Genomic DNA, 21,124 nt, shown 5'->3' with positions numbered 1-21,124 from the left:
AAGAGTTAGACTCTGGCAGCCACAGCACACTTCCTTGAACCTAACATTCCCCCATCTCTTTTGGGCATAAATCAAACCCTTGATTCTTCATCAGTGGGGAGAATGGTATAAGGCTGGGACAGAACCATTAACTTCACTACTTCTATTCTTTCTTTAATGAAGGCAAGGAGCTTGTTAAGGATTATTGGTCCAAAGGTAAGGGCTAATAGAAGCAAAATGAGGGGTCCAGCAATCGCAGATATAAGAGTAGTTAACCAAGGAGAAGTCTTAAACATGGAGGCATACCAACTAGGGCTTTCTTCTTCCATGTCTCTAATTTTTAATCTGTTCGTGAGTGTCTTGATATTTTCTCTAATTACTCCAGAGTTGTTAGCATAAAAGCAACACTCCTCCCTTAATGCAGTGCATAACCTACCTTGCCGGAGGAAGAGGAGGTCTAGTCCTCTCCTATTCTGTAAGGCTACTTCAGTAAGGGAGTCTACTTGGTGCTCTAAATATATTACCTGATCTTGGAGGAGTGAGATATCCTTTGAGAAGGTTTTAGATAGCTATCTAAGGTTGGCTTCCCCTTAAATGAGTGATGCCGCCCCTACAGCAGCAGAACCTACAATTCCTATAGTAGCTACGATAGGGATAAGGAGTGGGGCCCGCTTCACCCACATTGGGGAAGCAACGAGGAATTCGGGGTTTCCTCCATATAGATATACCTGTGGGATTATATAAGTACTTACACAAAGTTCAGGATGAGTGGGGACTATACACTTGAAGATACCTTGAGTGCACACAAACCATAGTCCTTCAGGAGCCTTTGTTACTTTTGGGCCCTCTAGGGTGGCAGGTAGGGTTTCTTGGTTAAGACAATAGTCACTATAATTGGAGTTACTTAAGGTGAAATTTGCCAGAAGATAGCAGGTTCACCTCCCATGGAACTCCGCTAAAGTGAGAGATCCTTAGAGAAACAATCTTTTATCTGATCCTGGTTCCGGTCCCTCGTAAGGGTTACTGTAGTGGGAGCCAGTTCCCCTTTTCTCGAGGTGTTGGCCCCTAGCCCTACATAGAAAGGGGGTCTGGGACTAAGACATAGCCAACAAGACTCTGTAATTCCAGGCTGCGTACTAGTTAAAGAAGGGAAATACCTTATCTAATAAATCTAGGGCATAAATCTCTTGGTTGTGTGGTCTTTCTTATAATGGGCTGGGAGTGTAAAAAGGCAATTTATGGTCCTGCTCTTCTGGCTCAACTGGGTGTTAGATTCAAGGAGTACTGACATGCTGGGGCTGCCAAGAGTGTACAAGGTCCCTGTGACACTAAGAACAAAGAGTTCAGCAACATCCTGCATTGAGTCAGAGACCCTTATCAGAAGTTTATGTTTGAAATTCTCCACTGAGCAATACCCCCCCCGTAACTGCACACAACCTCCCTAGCCAATGACTAACAGCCACATCAGCTTCTGTATGATGCTTGCTCATCCTAGACAGCCACCCTATAAAAAGGAGCCATTTTAGAAGCTCGGAGCTGCAGTCCCTGTGCAGGTTTGGGGGGCTGCAGTCCCTGTGCAGGTTTGGGGGGCTGCAGTCCCTGCGCAGGTTTGGGGGGCTGCAGTCCCTGTGCAGGTTTGGGGGGCTGCAGTCCCTGTGCAGGTTTGGGGGGGCTGCAGTCCCTGTGCAGTTTGTTAGCTGTGCAGGTTTGGGGGGCTGCAGTCCCTGTGCAGGTTTGGGGGGCTGCAGTCCCTGTGCAGGTTTGGGGGGGCTGCAGTCCCTGTGCAGTTTGTTAGCTGTGCAGGTTTGGGGGGCTGCAGTGCTCCAGTCTCTTCGGAGGCATGGGTTGCCTGCAGTCCCTGCGCAGGTTTAGGGGGCTGCAGTGTTCCCCTGTGTGGGTTACCTGCAGTCCCTGCACAGGTTTAGGGGGCTGCAGTGTTCCCTTGCATGGGTTGCCTGCAGTCCCTGTGCAGGTCTGCAATAAAACTTATAAAATTTACTTTGCGTCTGCTGTGGCCTATCTCGCTAGGATGTAACAGATGGAGGCCCCAGCGAGATTGGCCATGTAAGACCCCTCCTCACAGAGTGGGCTGCAGCAGACGTTGGTAGCTGGCCAGCCTCCGGCAGTTGCCGTTTGGAAACTGAATTTGGCTGATTCGAAACATTTAGAGTCTTGAGACTGTTTGTCAAGCCCCTCAGTGAGATCTTCTGAGCATGGCTTTTAAGGTCTATAGTGACCAAGGAAGTAACAGAAAAGGCAAATAAGGCCCAAAAGAAGTCAGGAAATACCAACTTTTGGCTCCAGCGCCCTAAGGGGCTTCATAGCTGTCATCAAGGCCCTGCTCCAGAGTGGAAAGAAAGGTCATTGAACTGAAGCCTGCCAGGCTTCCCGGCCCCATCAAGGGACACGTCTGTGCTGTGGAAAGAGGGACATAAGAAGCCTTATATCCTGACAACTCCCACTACTGCCAAGGTAGAAGGCATACTCGCCTGGGTCCACCGCAGCCGGCTGAAGCTTGCAGTCCCAGCAGAAACACCTTTGTAGACAGCGAAGACTGACCCTGCCAACTCTTGTAAACTGACCCTGAGAAGGACTGCATGCCCTGCTTCAGCCACAAACCAGAAGTTAACTGGTACACGCATGGAGACTTTGGGGAGGGAGGGAAACTAAGGTAAAGGAAAGCCAAGTAAGTCATCCTAAGGTTTGATGCATGTACTGCTATGAGTCATACAGAAAGGGAGTGTAAGTCCCATGGCTGACAAAGAAGCTACAAGGTAAATGAAAGTTATGTATGTACTCATAGCTACCACTATAGAATAACCTGTGAATATTGGTCATGTGTCCAATAGGCTACTTATGAAAAGGACACCTCCAAAAAGCAATCTTTAAAAGAGGATTACTTAGTACTAACTTAGTCTTTACTGAAGGTTAAGGTTTTTAGGATATAAGAATTCTAATAAATTAGAAAGGAATTGTATGGTTTTGATAATAGAAGGTATAAGGTGTAGAGGTACTTTTAAAAAGAAAAGGAAAAAGCAAGTTATTATGAAGGCCAGTTATTTCTAGATAAGAAAGTACATAAAAGTTGAAAGTTTGTGTAAGTTGCAGAAGGTTTGTATAAGTTGCAAAGGTTTGTGCAAGTTGTAAAAAGTTAGTACAGAGAAGAAAAATGCAAGGCAGAAAGAAATTAGTCTGTAAAGCTTGTAGTACTAAGGGCACACTATCAGCTTGCCAGCACATACTAGGGAGGACCCCTGACCTAATTAGCTTATAGCTACAGCTAAAGTAGAAAATTCTCATGAGCCCCAGCCTTATACCATTCTCTCCACTGATGAAGAATCAAGGATTTGATTTATGTCCAAAAGAGATGGGGGAATGTTAGATTCAAGGAGTACTGACATGCTGGGGCTGCCAAGAGTGTACAAGGTCCCTGTGACACTAAGAACAAAGAGTTCAGCAACATCCTGCATTGAGTCAGAGACCCTTATCAGAAGTTTATGTTTGAAATTCTCCACTGAGCAATACCCCCACCCCCGTAACTGCGCACAACCTCCCTAGCCAATGACTAACAGCCACATCAGCTTCTGTATGATGCTTGCTCATCCTAGACAGCCACCCTATAAAAAGGAGCCATTTTAGAAGCTCGGAGCTGCAGTCCCTGTGCAGGTTTGGGGGGCTGCAGTCCCTGTGCAGGTTTGGGGGGCTGCAGTCCCTGTGCAGGTTTGGGGGGGCTGCAGTCCCTGTGCAGGTTTGGGGGGCTGCAGTCCCTGTGCAGTTTGTTAGCTGTGCAGGTTTGGGGGGCTGCAGTCCCTGTGCAGGTTTGGGGGGCTGCAGTCCCTGTGCAGGTTTGGGGGGGCTGCAGTCCCTGTGCAGTTTGTTAGCTGTGCAGGTTTGGGGGGCTGCAGTGCTCCAGTCTCTTCGGAGGCGTGGGTTGCCTGCAGTCCCTGCGCAGGTTTAGGGGGCTGCAGTGTTCCCCTGTGTGGGTTACCTGCAGTCCCTGCACAGGTTTAGGGGGCTGCAGTGTTCCCTTGCATGGGTTGCCTGCAGTCCCTGTGCAGGTCTGCAATAAAACTTATAAAATTTACTTTGCGTCTGCTGTGGCCTATCTTGCTAGGATGTAACACTGGGAAAGAGTCTGCAGTAGGAGTCGTAGTAGCTCCTCTCTGGTCTGGGCCTGTCTTACTGTCTGGGAGCTTAGGTACTGCCGGGAGGCTGACAGGGGGCCTAAGTGGCCTGAGTGGCAGCCCGCTTCCTGCTCCTCGAAGGAGAGGTCTGTTCTTAGTAGGAAGTTTTCTGATAGTGAAAAAGGTCCCTGGGTCATGTCCAGTTACCTAGAGTCTAATTCCCCAGGTTCGACCCTTAACCCAATCAGGATCTTCTGGTTTCAGGACTCTTATTGTAGTGGGGTTGCATGCATTTCGAGCGCAACGTGGGTCCCGCCCTGAGGTAGGCTCTGGTCCTTTTTGAATTAAGTCAATATAAGGGTCTTTGCCTCCCTAAGGGGTCCATCCCCCTTTGCTGACTAAAGATTCGCAACCCCACTGTCTACAATAATAATCTGAGTGGGACCCACACGTGCTTCGTTTACCTGGCTGTGGCTCTAAACACCCATAGAGGCTGGTGTAAAAAAGGTTTTTGTTCTTTTGAGCTACATCACACCAGGTGAGATCCCAAGACATTCCAGAAAAGGCTGGGGTATCACAGAAATTATCATCAAAGAATTTTGTGAGGTCAGTCTCTAGGGTTACTGAAGATGTTTCTTCCCAGGTATAATTGTTAGCAATTATAGTTCCATCAGCTGTTCTAATACCCTTCTTGTTGCTCTAGTCCGCTACTGGGCAAACAATAGAATGCTATTAGTCCCGAGTAGAGGAGAAAGTGAGCCTTAGAGCAGGGGTCCCCAAACTACAGCCCGCGGTCCACATGCGGCCCCCTGAGGCCATTTATCCGCCCCCGCTGCACTTCTGGAAGGGGCACCTCTTTCATTGGTGGTCAGTGAGAGGAGCATAGTTCCCATTGAAATACTGGTCAGTTTGTTGATTTAAATTTACTTGTTCTTTATTTTAAATATTGTATTTGTTCCCATTTTGTTTTTTTACTTTAAAATAAGATATGTGCAGTGTGCATAGGGATTTGTTCATAGTTTTTTTTATAGTCTGGCCCTCCAACGGTCTGCTGGATAGTGAACTGGCCCCCTGTGTAAAAAGTTTGGGGACCCCTGCCTTAGAGGCTCTCCAGGGGTCCGTTTGACTTGCCATCTCTGAGGTCCTTCATCTGGTGGATGGGCCAGCTTCACGTGGGAGAGGTGGATCTAGTAGGGCTTTTCAGCTACCTTAACAGCTATAGGTGTGCTCAGGATCACCTGGAACGGTCCATTCCATCGTGGCTCAAGGTTGCCCCACCTGTAGTTGAGAATCCATACCTACTGTCCAGGCTCCGGTGACTCCGGTAGTCGGGAGTTATGTTACTTGTCCGATTGGGCTGACCTCTGGAGGGCTCGTACCTCACTCCTGATGTGCTGCAGAGCCTGCAAGGACTTGAGGAAGTTATGGTTAGAAACTTCTAGCTCCTCTCTGGTTAATAGAGGCACAAGGGGTTACAGGTTGCCCAAACAGGATTTCATAAGGGGCCCATTTCATAAGATAAGGGGTACATCTGGTTCTAAAGAGGGCGAAAGGGAGTAGCTCAACCCAGTTTTCACCGGTCTCCTCTCTTAGTTTAATTATAGTCTCTTTTAGAGTCCTGTTCATCCTTTCTACCTGTCCTGAACGTTGGGGCCTATAAATGCAATGCAATTTCCAATTGATACCTAGCTTAGTAGCTAGTTCTTGAGATATCCTAGAGATAAATGCAGGTCTATTGTCTGATCCTAGGGCTAGGGGAATGCCATATCTATGTATGATTTCCCTTAATAAGACTTTGCAAACTGTGGAAGCAGCCTCTCCTCGCGTGGGGAATGCTTCCACCCATCCCGAGAAGGTGTCTACTAATACTAATAGATACTTATAACCTGACTTCCCAGGGGTCATCTCTGTGAAATCTACTTCTTATAACTCTCCAGGGGCTTTCCCCCGATGCTTCACAAAGGGAGGCAACTTCTTATTCTGCGCATTTACCCTGGCACAGATGCTGCATCTAGAGACAACAGAATGGACAATATCCCTGATGTTGGGCCCAGAATAATATTTTTTGACAAGTTGTTCTAGCTTATTCTGCCCTAGGTGAGTGCTAGTACGAATATCTCTCACTATTTCCCTTACTATTCCCTGGGGTAAATAGAGCCAGGAATCAGGAAGCTCTATCTATCCCTGCTGATTTTTCTTTCCCTTTAATTGTATCCCTTCCTGCTCTTCTTCTGGGGAATATCTAGGATCCGGAGGTAGCGTTGGCTTAGGTAGCAATGGCAGAAGGCTTTCCTGTGGCCCAGTGACTGCTTCTCTTGCAGCTGAGTCTGCTAGGTTGTTACCTTTTATAATAGGAGAATCCCCCTTCTGGTGTCCTTTGCAGTGGATGATGGCAACTTTGGTAGGTAGCCAAATGGCATCTAGGAGGGCAAGAATTTCACTGCGGTTCTTAATGTCCTTCCCCCCTGCTGTCAGGAGGCCTCTCTCCTTGTATATGGCTCTGTGAACATGGGCAGTGGTAAATGCATAATGGCGGTCAGTGTAGATGTTGGCACCTTTTCCCTCTGCTATCTGTAAGGCTCGGGTTAGTCCTATCAGTTCTGCCCTCTGTGCAGATGTTCCTGCGGGCAGTGCTTTCTGCCACAGGACCTTATCTCCCATGGTCACTGCTGCCCCTGCATACCACTGTCCATCCTTGATAAAACTGCTCCCGTCAGTAAAGAGGGTCAGGTCTGCCTTTTCGTATGCCCGATCCCTTAAGTCCGGGCGGGAGCCAGTCACTGTGTCAAGGATTTGCTTGTAACTATTAACTAAAGTGGAGTCTGGCATTGGCAACAGGGTCACTGGGTTCAGGGCTGCTGTTTTGAGGAACTGAACAGACGGAGGGTTCAGCAGCTGAGCCTGATACTGCATCAGCCACGCATTAGATAGCCACCTGTCAGGAGGTGCTCGCAGCACTTGCTCTATGTAGTGTTACCTAATTACTTGGATGTCCTGTCCCAAAGTCAACTTACTAGCCTCCTTGACTAGTATTGAGGTGGCAGCAAGTGCCTTCAGACATGCTGGCCATCCCGAGGCTACAGGGTCAAGTTTCTTGGACAGATAGGCGACGGGCCTCTTCCACGGCCCGAGCTCCTGGCTCAGTACCCCTAGAGCAGGGGTCTCAAACTCGTGGCCCGCAGGCCACATGCGGCCCGCCGAACAATTTTGTGCGGCCCGCAGACTAATCCACGAAGTTCAAAATATTTTGGATAAAATTAAGTAAGCCTAGGGGCCTACTTGTATTTTTCATTTCTCTAGCATCCTAGCTAGATATTAGCTTAGTTAACAGCAGTTGTGATGTGAACTATAGTTTCTGGTCGTTTTGTGACACTGAGTAAACTGCATGTACAATTGTGCTTGTTGTACTGATTTTTTTTTGTTTTCAACTGCAGTGAGAAAAGTGTTGCGTAACAGTTGCCTTTTGTAAACCTAGTGCGGCCCGCCGAAAGGCTGTGATCTTGCTCTGCGGCCCACATGCTGAGTTGAGTTTGAGACTCCTGCCCTAGAGCTACCCCTCCCTTTTCTGCTATAAATAGCTAAAAGGGTTTGGCCAGATCCGGCAGGGCCAAAGCTGGGGCAGTCACTAGGGCCTCCTTAAGCGCTTGGAACGCTTGCTTTTCCTTATCTGTCCATGTGAATTGCTCTTCCTTTCCCCTGGTTAGTTCGTGTAGGGGTCTAGCTAGTTCTGCAAAGCCTAATATCCACAGTTGGCAGTATCCTACTGCACCCAGGATTCTCATACCTGCCTCTTGCTGGTAGGCTCAGGGATCTGCAAGACCGTCTGGATTCACTGGCTGGACAATGTCCTTTGCCCTCCCTGTAAGTTATACCCCAAATAACTTACAGTTTGCGTCACAATCTGGGCCTTCTTGGCAGATACTCAATACCCCATTCGCTCGAGATCTTGTAGCGGGTCCGAGGTGGCTTCTTCACACTCTCCTTAGTCCTTGGCAGCTATGAAGATGTCATCCACATACTGGAGCAGTACAATCGATGGATGGGAGGAGCGGAAAGCCTGCAAATCTTTGCTGAGGGCCTCTTTAAAAATGGTGGAGGAATTCTTAAACCCTTGTGGTAGTCTGGTCCAAGTGAACTGCCCCACCAGTTCATTTTCTGGGTCATTCCATTCAAAGGCAAAGATCTCTTGGCTCTGAGGCACCAGGGGAATACAAAAGAAGGCATCCTTCAAATCCAGGACCAAATAATAGGTATGGGTTGGGGGCAATGAACTCAGTAAGGCATACGGGTTGGGCACCCTGGGATGAATAGTCTCTACCCATGCATTCACCTCCCGCAAGTCCTGCACTGGGCAATAGTCATGGGTCCCTGGCTTTTGGACGGGGAGTAACGGGGTATTCCAGGCTGATTGGCATTCTTGGAGTATGCCTGCCTTCAGCAGGTGCTGCAAGTGCCATGCAATGCCCCGTCTGGCTTGGGCTGGACTGGGTATTGCATGATCCTAACTGGGCTAGCAGTGCTCAACAGCTGTACTAGGACAGGCGGTTGGTGGGTGGCCAAACCTAGTGGGTTGGTCTCCGCCCAAACTTCAGGTACCCTGGCATGCAGGGCATCCGGAACTCCTGCTCCTTCCTCCTTACCTCCTTGGATTGTGGCAAGTAAGTATTCTTCAGACAGTGGGACAGTTATCTCCAAGCTGACCTCTGCCTCCTTGTCCCTCGTAGGGCTCTCCTCCCATCGGAAGGTAATGGTGGCCTGAAGTTTCTGCAATAAGTCCCTTCCAAGTAGTGGGTAAGGGCAGTCTGTAATGACTAGGAAGGAGTGGGTAATGGTGCCTCAGCCTAAGTTAGTAATTCTTGCAGTAGCCCATGGATAGGCTTCTGCTTTGCCCATTGCCCCTACTATTTTGGTAGTTGCCTTCTGAATTTGCCCCTGTGGTTGCTTTAGGACTGAGTAGGTGGCTCCTGTGTCAACTAGGAAGTCTATTGGCTTTCCTTCGACTGTTAAGATGACCATGGGCTCCTGGGAGCCAATGGGAATGGAGCCCTGGCCCCGTCAGTCTAAGGTTTGAAGCAAGAACCCTGGGCCCTGTTTTGGCCCTTGGCTGTCAGCCTTCAACTTTGGACACTCTCTCTTCTAGTGCCCTTTCTCTTTACAATAGGCACATTGATCTTTGGCTATTCGCCATCCCTGGCCCTTTTGCTGTCCCCCTTTCCCTTTGGGAGGAGGTTTCTGGGCAGCAATCAGGATTTTGGCAACTTCCTTCGCCCTGCCAACCTCTGGATCATCCCTATTGACATACACCTTCTGGGCTATCTCTAAAGCTTGCTTCTATTTTCTCCTTCAAATCCTTCTATCTTCTGAAGCTTTTTCCTAATATCTGAAGCAGCCAGAGTCACAAAGGCTATATTTACTAGTCTCCTGTTCTCTTCTGCCTCAGGATCTAGAGGGGTATATACTCTATAAGCCTCCATGAGTCTTTCTAGGAAGGCTGCTGGGGACTCCTCTCTTCCCTGGATGACTTCACTAACCTTGCTGAAGTTGTAGGTTTTCTCGCAGCTGCCTTGAGCCCCCTCAGCAGAGCCCAGTGATACTGGAGGAGCATGTCCCTTCCCCCGGTAGTATTAGGGTCCCAGGCCGGGGGTTGAGAAGGGAGTATGTCTTCTATCTCCCTCCTCCCGGCCATAGTCTCTCCCTCCTTCCCCAGGACCGCCTTTGCGGCCTCCCGCATTATCCTGTCTCTCTCTTCAGAAGTGAAGAGAGTTTGCAGAATCTGTTGACAGTCATCCAGGTGGGCTGATGAGTTCTGAATATGGTTTCGAGGAGGGAGATTAGCCCTTAGGGTTTCTCAGAGAACGGGGGATTTTGATATTTCCAATTATGTAAGTCACTGGTGGAGAAGGGCACATAAACAAGGCGGGGAGGTGCCCGTGGTAGAGCATCTGGTCCCGGCAGCACCTCTCAGAGAGGCAAAATGGCGGCGCCTCCCACCAGAGGCAAAACTCCCTCCCCATAGAATGCCCCTCCACGGGTGTGGGGTGGGCTTGGGAGCCTGCCCACATCCTGACGCAAGGAATCTGCTTCCTCTCGACGCTGCTAAGGTGGAGGCGCATTCACCGGGTCTAGGTGGTCCTTCGGTGGTTCGGGCAAGACTGGGTAAAGCCTAGGCTGGCTACGAGGCTGTTTTTGGGTGTGGGCTTCCCCCTTTTCCTTTTCCTTGACCTTCTTTTCTCCCGCGGTGAGGCAAACTGCCCATCTGCCTCGCTGGTTTCCCTTCAAACACTTCCTAATGTATCCGGGCCGCTCGGTAGCTACATCTACCCAAACGTCTATGTACAGATATTGGTCCGGGTGGGGAACCCTATAGACGGTGGCTCAGACAGCAAATAAATTCGGAAGGTCAAAGGTACCCTATGTGGGCCATCCTACGTTAAAGGTGGGCCACTCTAACTGACTTAAGGTCTGGAGAAATTCGAGGTCAGGCGATGGGCCCCCATATTCCCGGGCCCGCCTCTGGAAATCAGAGAAGTTCTTCAGCAGGCAGTCAAGTGGAGAGCCAGGCACAGATTCCTGCTGGCCCATCCTGAGCAAATCAGGGAGGAATAAAAGGGAGGATAAAGAAAAATGGATAAAGAAAACAGACAACACAGACCAACAGGGCAGCAGACAACACAGTCTTTTGCACACACGAAATTGGCATATAAACTGAAACCAAATTTGGCACAGCACGGCGCAGACAAATAAGAACCCTAACGTGACCGGTCACTTCTAATGTTAGCGAAACCAAATTTCAGAGAGTGGCGTCCTGCCTCTGAAAGTCCTGGGTACGTTACCAGCAGCATCCCACCAGTACCTCAGGGTTGTTTTCTCCGGAGCCCAAAAACCAAACCAAAAGAGGATCCTCAGTAAATACTTACTCAGCTCGAGCTGCCCATCCGGTCTCCGAACCGGGGCATCATGTCGGGGTCACTAAATGTTGCATCCACCAAGCGCAAGAACAAACGTCGGAGACTTTCAGGGGTTTAGATCTTACTTTATTGGCCAAGTTTAACCTGCGCAGGGACGAACTCTCAAAATGTCTGGAGACACTGTACCCACAAGGGACTGCAAACAAGAGTCACCCTTGGCACTTACAACTAGGTCCTTATATATCCTAAGTGAGCAAGCATTATACAGAAGCAGATGTAACAATTAGCTATTCACTAGGGAGGTCGCATGCAGTGTAGCAACAGGGGAGGGGTTTAGCTCAGTGGAGAATTTTAAACATAAACTTCTGATAAGGGTCTCTAACTCATAGAATGCAGGATGTTCACCCAACTTTGTGCTGAACTCTTTGTTCTCGGCCTCACAGGGACCTTGTCAGCACTTCCCTGTTCCTGTTTTTCTAAGAGTTAGACTCTGGCAGCCACAGCACACTTCCTTAAACCTAACAGTTCACATTTGATTCAGACAGACAGCAATGAAAACAACGGAGCCAAGAACTTATGGGCCATTAGCTTTAATCCTAGCTTGCACCCAGCAGGCAAGAAATACACACAGTAGGAAAACACTTCCCTTTCCATTCAGGCCTCCCAAAGCCACTGACTTATCCAAGTTTCCTAGAATTAAAGGTTTCTACCTCACCAGCGTTATTCACCTCTGTTCCCCATCTCCTTCTCTCTGCACAAACTCTGCACAAACTGGCTTCTCCTTCAGCACTCTGCCATCTTGGCTCCATTGTTTCATCTATCCAAATCAAATGCAAACCTGCACAGGCCAGGAGGCTGTGATGGTGGCCATGGCTACTGGCTTTACATTTGGTGTAGTCTGTGGCAGGATTCGATACAGTTCAGTATGGAGCCACTACCACCTTTGAGTGGTGGAGTAGAGGATTGGCTGCTGTTATGGTTCCCCATGGCTGTCCTTTTGGTGGCCAAAGGCTGGCTGACTTTTACAGCCATGCATGAGGAAACCAAGAGCTCTATGGAAGAGGCTACTCTGGACCTGCAAACTGAGCAGTGGAAGAAGCTGGAACAAATGTGGAAGAAAGAGATGCCAACCCTGGAGCTGAAGCAAGCACTGGAGAAGGAGGCTGATCAGGTTCGCGAAATTCACTTGGAAATGGAGCACCACTGGAGAAGGAATCACAGGTTCATGAGTTGCAGATTGCCCTGGACGTTGTGGAGAGCCAGCAGTGGCAGGAGGCCGGGGCTGAGGCCAGGGCCAGAGCTGCAAGGCCTGTGGAGCAGAAGGCAGCAGCAGCCCAGGACTCAAGCCCGGCAGCAGGAGATGATGTTTTCAGTTCCTCTTTGGAGAATGAGGAGAGCAGAGAAAGGCCACATGGAGGAGAGGAGAAGCAGCCATGATGGCAGAGTGCTGAAGGAGAAGCCAGTTTGTGCAGAGAGAAGGAGATGGGGAACAGAGGTGAATAAGGCTGGTGAGGTAGAAACCTTTGATTCTAGGAAACTCGGATAAGTCAGTGGCTTTGGGAGCCCTGAATGGAAAGGGAAGTGTTTTCCCACTGTGTGTATTTCTTGCCCGCCAGGTGAAAGCTAGGGTTAATGGTAATGGCCCACCATTTCTTGGCTCCGTTGTTTTATTACCATCTGTCTGAATCAAATGCAAACCTGCACGGGCCAGGCGGCTATGATGGTGGCCGTAGCTACTGGCTTTACACTCATAGATTTCCCAACTTTGCTTTCTCCCTTCCCCTAATCTACCACCAGCAGAATTCACACAACCTGCCTTAAACCTTCCTATTTGATTCTGATGTATAAAATAAGCTACAACACTGCTATTCTTCAACGCATTTTCTCAATCCGCTGAGATTTTTGCTTCCCAGAAATTGTAGTCAGTTTTGTTCAAATATATTCATAAAAATTTTCAGGTTTGGTTGTTTTTTGCTTTAACATAGGGGTTTCAAGAAGAACCCAATCACATCTATAGTTTTACATCTCTTTCATTACTACCTCGGGTGAGTGACAGTCTCTGGCATGGCTTCAGACTTAGGAAGAAGCTGCTTCAGCAGACCTAAGGACCATGTAAATCAGTGAAGAATTTACTGAGTGCCAGGCAGCATGTTAGCCCTTCACAAGCTTGACCTTATTTAGTTCTCACAGTGTTGTAAAGTACCGTACCTCACTTCCGCGGGTTTACGTAAAGACACCAAGTCCAGATGAATTTTGAAGGGTTTTATTGAAAGGAGGAAATTTATTAATATGCCGGCTGCATATGACTAACACGGGGCATTGCCGACCCAAATTGTGCGTGCCCAATACATTTCAGAGGCTGGTTATATACCCTTGATTTCATACAGGCTGGGGGGAGTATGACATCATGACACAATTATTAACAGGCTTATAACATTTCTTTAGGGGATTCATAAGAACATTAAAACTTTCAAGGTAATGCAATCAAAGATATTTACAAATTCTTTAGTGTCTATCTTCCCTCCCTTGCCTAGAGGTATGTTACTCTCAGGATTCCAGGAAGGGAGGAAGAGCCAAAATCAATGTAGGGTAGTATGTAAATTCTGTCTCTTATTGAAAGAGAAAAGAAGTTCCTCAGACAACCTTTATTCTATAGTTAAAACTAAATGACCCATTGTCCTTGTAAGTCAGGAAGTTTATATGTTCTTCTCCCTCCCCTCCCCAAGGAATGGATGGGACAGAAAGCCTGACCTTTCTTCTTAAAATATCAATATTAATTTTGCAGCTTTTCGGTACCTTACCACAACAAGAACGTGGGAAGTAAGCTCTCATTCTGTTGGGCAAATGAGTTTTTAAAATTCGTATATTTTTAGTTTGCTCACTTTTAGTGTTAAAAAATGGTGCTGGGCCTGCCCAGGCGGTGGCGCAGTGGATAGAGCATCAGATTGGGATGCGGAAGGACCCAGGTTTGAGACCCTGAGGTCACCAGCTTGAGCGCAGTTTCATCTGGTTTGAGCAAAAGCTCACCAGCTTGGATGCAAGGTTGCAAGCTCGAGCAAGGGGTTACTGGGTCTGCTGAAGGCCCACGGTCAAGGCACATATGAGAAAGCAATCAATGAACAAATAAGGTCTCGCAACGAAAAAAAAACTGATGATTGATGCTTCTCATCTCTCTCCATTCCTGTCTGTCTATCCCTGTCTATCCCTCTCTCTGACACTCTCTCTGTCTCTGTAAAAAAAATAAAAATAAATAAATAAAAATGGTGCTGGGCAGCACCAGGAATGTGATCTCTGAAATTGCAAATTACCTTTCTGTTTAGGAATGGCCATTGTCTTGCTAATGTTTGCTGGAGGAGAGGTTTTCGTGCCAGAAAAGTTTTAAAAAGGGAAGGAATGGGGGAATGCCATGTTTTTGCAGTTTGTGCAGAGAGAACGGAGAACATATGCAGATGGGGAACCAGAGGTGAGGGCTTTTGTGAGCTCCACTGAGACTGGTGAAGCCCTTTGATTCTAGGAGAAACCAGAGAAGATTCTCCTGGTTGTGGAACTGGAGAATGTGTTAGTGGCTTTGGAAGCCTGAGTGAAAGGGAAGTCTCTGCCCTGTGTGTGTTGCTGGTTGGCTGGTGCGAGACTTTAATAAGGGATGGCCCACCATCTTTTGGCTCTACCGTTTCTTTACCGTCTGCCTGAATCCAGTGGGAACCTGCATGCGCATGGCCGTACACACTCTATTTGCCAAGTGAGAACACTTGCCCAAAGTTATGCAGCTAGTAATTGGTGGCACCCACATGAGTCCAGATTTCATATTCTAAACTACCATGTAACAGGCTTCTTTATGTATTTGTTAATACTACAAGAACTGTAACTCAAGTGTAGAGCCACCAACCCCAGCCAGGCTGTAGAAACTTTCGGCATTTTCACCACCCCAATTCCCTCTTCAGGAAGTTCACACTGGATTTGGGCAGACAGTAGAGGAACTGTGGAGCCAGAAAGCATGGGCCATTCCCATTTATTATATTCTTCCAACAGCAGGCAAGCGAACACTCAGGGGGAAACGGCTTCTCATGGCATCAGGCAAACGGAAAGCAAAACGGCCACTTGTACTGGCGGGCAAGCAGTCTGTGCCAAAGGAACACACCCATAGCCTTACATAGACTATACACATGTGGCTCTGCCACGTGCTTACACATTAATCATGCAAAGTGCAAGTGAGCAAGCCTTACACAGATGTTTTCCCAATGCTGATATACACAAACAACACGGAAAACAGGACGACTGCCTAAGTTAGCCTTTAGGAACCAGGCAAAGTCCCACAGAAGAGAGAACTTTTGAGTTAAAACTTGAGGACTAAGTTGGTGTTTGTCAGTACAAGAGCCAGGAGCAGGATTTCAGGAAGTAGTAAAGGAATTCGTAAAACGGCATGAAACTGCAAAGCTTGTTCTGGGAGCTGTAAGTATTTGTTTTGGTGAAACACAATAAGGGGTCCTAAGACCTTCCCTTATCCTGCCACAACTGCCATACTTGATATCTCTTCTTCTAGGCTTGGGATCCTCTCAGCCTTTTAAAAGTAGTTTCCTGACGGGAAAGGGAGAGGAAACTCCAACTTCAAATGAAACAAGCCTTGTGGGCCAGGCTGCATTCTGGAGCAGTTTTAAAATGCAGTACAAAATAAGTAAACAGGAGGGTTTAAAGCCCCAAAACACCACTTGGTGTGAATGGCGATAATCTACTCTCGACTATTATAGGTCTTTGTTCAAAGAAGGAGATGAGTCAGAAATTTTAATTCCTTTCCTGCAGCAGTAAGTCTTTGTAACCAGGGAAGGTTTATTTACTTCCTAACAAATTTTCTTTTTATTTATTGCTGTACAGTTTGATGCACTTATTTCAAAACTACAGATTATATGTAAAAAAAAACATAAAAAGAAGGGTTCTTGTGAATATAATACTTGAGAAAAGCTGTAAGAAATCATTAGCATTACAAAATTGGTAATAAAACTCATCCAAAAACCGTGTGTAGTTTTGGAGGGTTTTTATCATTGGACTTTTAAAGGTTCCAGACAAACAAGTCCTTTGCCACAGTGAAGTCTTCATAAACACCCATTCACAGATTTTACACCACCCGCTCGCACGCCTCGCGAAGACGCTTCCTGTTCCCGGCGGTCACGTCCCCTGCCCTCCGGGGCGCAGACATCCTCTGGCACGGACTGGGTACCGATGCGGGCCGGTCTGGCCGGGCCAGCCAGAACACGGGTGCCCGCAGTGAGGCGCCGCGTGACTACAAGTCAGTCACGAGAGACTCTAGCAGGTCCCGCCCCTAGGTGGGAGGAGGGGTGAGAGCTCCAGCCCGCTCGCGCCTCGCCGTGACCCCGCCCCTGCCGCCCCATCGGGTGCGCGTGCGCCCGGCCGCCCCGCCCTCGCTCCGCCCGGCCCCGCCTGGCCGCCCGGCAGGTGCGCGTGCGCCTAGCCGCCCGCGGGGTTGCTGAGCTCTCCTTTTGCTTGGTTGTTAGCGCTCTTCTCGGGGCTCCTCAGCTTCCTCTGACTCTAGCGTCCCCTCGCGACTCCTAGCCGGCGCCCGGCCCCGGCCCGGGCCCGCTCCTCGGGAGCCGGGCAGTGCGGCCATGGCGCGGCGGCGGCCCGACGCTGGCTGCGGGGCCCGCGGTGCGCTGGCGCTGCTGGCGCTGGCCTTGTGCGCGCGGGGGGGCCGGGCCCGGGCCGTCGAGTGGTACTCGGCTGTGGTGAGCATCGAGTACGTGGACCAGCTGACCAACCGGACCGTATGCAGTATATCGGAGAGCGGCCGCTTCGGCGACAGCTCGCCCAAGGCGGGCGCGCTAGGCCTGGTGGGCGTCCCGCGCACGGTAGACGGCGACCCGGAGGGTGGCGACCCGGAGGGTTGCGCCCCGGACACGCGCTTCGTGGTGCCCCGGCCCGAAAGCCGGAGAGCTGCGCCTTGGGTCGCCCTGGTGGCGCGCGGGGGCTGCACCTTTAAGGACAAGGTATTGTTGGCGGCGCGGAGGAACGCTTCGGCTGTGGTTATCTACAACGAGGAGCGCCACGGGAACCTCACGGCGCCCATGTCTCACGCGGGTGAGCCGGGGCTGGGGGTTGGGGGGAGGGCGAGCTGGACGTTTTTGCAGCGCGGTCCTAGCCCGGCAGACTTCATTTTCTCCCCACGCCAAGGGCATGGGGAGCGGGGCGCTGCTATTTGGAACCTGTGCTGGCCCGAAGCTATTATGGAAAGAAAACCCACACAGGTCGAGTGTGGTTCTAACCCGGAAAGTCTCATGCTTGTTCAGCGTGGGTCGCTTTCCACTAGGCGTCTCCCAGAGTCAGGTGGGGTCGAGCAGGGTCTGGATGCCCCTTCGGAGTAAAGTGGTGGCTAGGTAGCACTCGGGTTTTTTGACTTTCTTAAAACATGGTCTGAGCCTGACCAGGCGGTGACGCAGAGCGTCGGACCCTGATGTCAAAGACCGAGTTTCGAAACCTGGAGGTCGCTGGCTTGAGCATGGGATCATAGACATGCCCCATGGTCACTGGCTTGAGCAAGGGGTCACTCGCTCTGCTGTAGGCCCCAGTCAAGGCACATATGAGAACGCAGTCAATGAGCAACTAGGGAGCCACAACGAAGAATTGATGCTTCTCATCTCTCTCCCTTCCTGTTTGTCCCTATCTATCCCTCTCTTGGACTCTCTCTGCCTCCGTCAAAAAAACCCCAAACAAATATGGTCCGAAACTAGGAGTCAGAACATCGGATTTAACCGAGTCAGAAAGCTCGGATTTAAATATGGATATGTTGTCTCCCTAAATGTAAGGTCATAATACTAGCTTGACTTCCAATCAGCTTTTTTAGTCTTCAGTTTAGATGAAGTTTTTAAAGCTGTGTTCATTCAAGAAAAGATCTTGCTCTTTGCCACCTGGTGTGAGTGGCGACAACCTACTTCAGACTATTATAGGTCCTTGTTCAAAAAAGGAAGATGAGCCAGAATTTTTAATTTCTTTTCCTGTAGCAGTAAGCCTTTTGACATACACATGTTCCCCAGGACAACAGGTTTCACCTTCAAACAGTTCATGATAGTTTAAAAGTCTTATTTTATAAGGTGTCTTCAGAACTGAATCCTTTTCAACCAGTACACCTACTGAATGTATTTCCATTCTGCTAAGATCATGACTCATTCTGAACTTACTGTCATTAATATCTTTTTTAAGTTTTGCTGCTACAAGTCAGATATCCTTTTTTCCTATACTCCTGTTTTTCGTTCTGTTTTGGCTTTCTGAATGCAAGTTCAGAGCCTAATGGTAAAATGAGGATAGAAAAGTGACTTTGGATTTGTCCTGTTTTAGCGGAGTGATAGGAAGGGAAGTCAGTTGAAAGGTGAGGAAGTGGAGACTGCTACAGCAACTCTTTTTCAAGAAGGTTGACTGGGAGGGTTGGGAGGTGCTGACAAATGGGCCAAAGCTGTGGGGCTAGGGAGGGTAGGAGGAACCATGATGAGACATATTTGAAATTGGATGGCAGTAATCTGATAGAAATCTAGGATAGAGAAGAGGTAAGGGAAAAACTAAAGTCTTTGAAGGCTTTGTGTCCAGGACACTTGGGGGGGGGGGGGGTTGCTCTCAGTAGAAGGAAAATTCTTTCAGTTGCAACAGAAAGGAAGTAGGTTTGGAGAGGAAATGGAGCAGATATCCATTGATAAGCATTGATAAAGCCACCACTTTTGGTTCAGTTATTCCTGTGATTCCAAATCTACCCTGTTGTCATTGTATCCAAGCCATGTTTCCACACTCTTAGGAAGAGTCCTGCCTGTCAGTTTCCATATAGCATTCCAGATATGTGCTATCAACAGTGTTCCCCAAGTTTGCTAGTACTGCCCCAGAAGAGTTTAGTATGTCAGGATTCTCTGATGCTAGGTCCTTGCAATCACTTCTCAGTCTACAACGTCTTGATGTAGCCATTTTCTTTCTGATGGCAGGTTCATCAGCATACAATTTTCTAAACCTGTTCACTGCATTTATTTTTATCATAACAATAACATCTTTCCAGGTTAACAGCACTTGTTCAGCAACTTTGCTTTCTTATATTATTAAGCGAAAGGAGGGGAAATAGAAGGGACTCCCTGTGTGTGCCCCGAACGGATCCACCTGGCAGCCCCCCATCTGGGGCCAATGCTTAAATCAACCAAGCTATCCTCAGCACCTCCAGCTGACACTCAAACCAATGGTGCCGCTGGCTGGGAGAGGGGAAGAGAGAAAGGAGGGAGGGGAAGAGCAGCAGATGGTTGCTTCTCATGTGTGCCCTGACCTGTGATTGAACCCAGGACTGAACCCAGGTCTTCGCACATGGGGCCACTTTCTTATATTATTAACATACAGTTTATTCAGGCCCAGAAAAACACCTCTTATTTTAAAGACTGTTTGAGCTTTTGTTCCCATTATCAATATCCATTCTTGCCATGAGAATAATTCTGTTTGAAGAAAATGAAGAAAGTAACAGCAATTTTTAAAAAATGTGTGAAGGTACCCAGTACTTTGTGCATTGTGCTCAGTGGTCTCTGTACAGTGGCTCACATAATCCTTCTGACAGCTCTTTAAGGTGGGTACTTTAACCCCACTTACCAATGAGAAAACTGACACTCAAAGGATTTTAATGACTGACCCAAGCTAATAAGGTGATATATGACCAGATCACTTTTTTGTTGTGGGAGAGGCCATCCTGTGCATTATAGGATATTTAGCAGCATTCCTAGCCTCTACCCACTAGATTCCAGTACCACTCCCCCAACTGTGATAACCAAAAATGTCTCCATATATTGCCAAGTGTTTGGTGGGAAAAGGAGATAAGAAAATCATCCAACTTTTTGAACCACTGACTTTGAGGGAGATTAATTTGTTAGCATTGTGACTAATAGATTAAACAAAAGAAAAACTGGAAACAGAATCCAGTTAGGCTGTTGGGCTAGTCCTGGTAGAAATATAAGGGCCAATATAGGGGTGATTATAAAGATGGAAAAGAATGACCCTCACAGAACTTGGCACAACTGGGGTAAAAGTACAACTGTATCATGACTTTTTGAGAATGGTATAGAATTAAGAATAGAATTAATTAAGAAGAGGAACCAACTTTGACAAACATGAAATTGAAATGTTATACAAAACCTTGAAGGCAGCTTAGACTTACATTTCTTGTATTTTGCCAGAATGGGGGTAGAGCCAGTAAAAACCTTGGAGTTAGTGGTTCTTAGTGCTCCTGTATAACACTGTTAGTAGACAAAATCAGTAGAGATGGCTGCTTCTAAAATTGAATCATGATAGTCTCAGGTAGAATTTCTCCTGTTTTTCTTAAACCTGTTGCTTGACTCTACTAGAATCCAGTATAAGATATTTTGTATTATATCAGTATTGTGGCTTTAAAATAAATCATGATTTTAAGATAATATTCTGTGAGAACAATTGTAAGAACTGTTACACTGATGCCCAGAGTTGATTCCCTTTAGTACACAGATACTGAACCAAGTGTTGTGCTGTGTCAGAGACAAATGCATAAAACACATGCCTGCCTGTGAGGAGTTTGTGGCCTGGTGAGAGCAGGAAACAACTTTCCGGACAGTATGGTTTGGACCTAGACAGGATTATATACACAAATGCTTAGAAAGCATAAAAAGGACATCTAATGCTGATATTGCAAAGATGACTAGAAGTTAGTTTGAACAAGATGGGTAAAAATTGATATAAGTCAAATAATTAAACTGAAAGCTTTTATAGAGTATTGGCCTTAATGTAGTTGATCAATTAATAGGATAACTCTTTAGCTGAAATCTTGGCACTTTCCACTCTGTTAACACTGTTTATTAAGTGCCAAGTACTGACCAGGCTGTGTGCAGGGAGGAAGCCAGAGTTGGGGTAGAGGGAATTGACAGAAATACATGACCTTAAACAGAAAGGATTTTGTGTTTGCAAGGCATGGTAAATAGTCTTTTATGAATAATAATTTTTTACTACTTTAAATAATTTTTTATATTTACATTACTGTTGACATACAATATATTAGTTTCAGATGTATTACCCAGTGGTTAGACATATAACTCACTAAGTGATCATCCTGTTGAATCTTGTGCC

At 47.7% G+C, this 21,124-nt stretch overlaps 1 protein-coding gene and 2 long non-coding RNA genes across 6 annotated transcripts in view; all 3 read left to right on the top strand.

Moving 5' to 3' along the window:
- The first annotated feature begins 1,263 nt into the window (after window positions 1-1,263).
- On the top strand, window positions 1,264-1,977 carry LOC136330822 (uncharacterized). Its single transcript, XR_010730387.1, has 2 exons — window positions 1,264-1,559; window positions 1,712-1,977. It is a non-coding gene; the product is annotated as an uncharacterized lncRNA (long non-coding RNA).
- Window positions 1,978-2,432: 455 nt separating this feature from the next.
- LOC136330823 (uncharacterized) lies at window positions 2,433-4,063 on the top strand. Of its 2 annotated transcripts, none has more exons than XR_010730389.1 (3): window positions 2,433-2,650; window positions 2,754-3,699; window positions 3,853-4,063. It is a non-coding gene; the product is annotated as an uncharacterized lncRNA (long non-coding RNA). The 2 variants fall into 2 exon arrangements; XR_010730388.1 differs by having other exon boundaries at window positions 3,755-4,063.
- Window positions 4,064-16,444: 12,381 nt separating this feature from the next.
- RNF149 (ring finger protein 149) overlaps window positions 16,445-21,124 on the top strand; it is a 71,166-nt gene continuing 66,486 nt past the window's right edge. For all 3 annotated transcript variants that reach the window (XM_066268225.1, XM_066268224.1, XM_066268226.1), the window contains exon 1: window positions 16,445-17,098. In XM_066268225.1, the coding sequence (XP_066124322.1) occupies window positions 16,630-17,098 (469 nt within the window). In that variant the 5' untranslated portion in view covers window positions 16,445-16,629. The remainder of the gene's footprint in view (window positions 17,099-21,124) is intronic.

Source organism: Saccopteryx bilineata, chromosome 3 (assembly GCF_036850765.1).
Source record: "Saccopteryx bilineata isolate mSacBil1 chromosome 3, mSacBil1_pri_phased_curated, whole genome shotgun sequence".
Classification (NCBI taxonomy): Eukaryota; Metazoa; Chordata; class Mammalia; order Chiroptera; family Emballonuridae; genus Saccopteryx; species Saccopteryx bilineata.
Note: the sequence above shows the minus strand (reverse complement) of the source record. Positions and strands in the feature narration are given on the sequence as shown.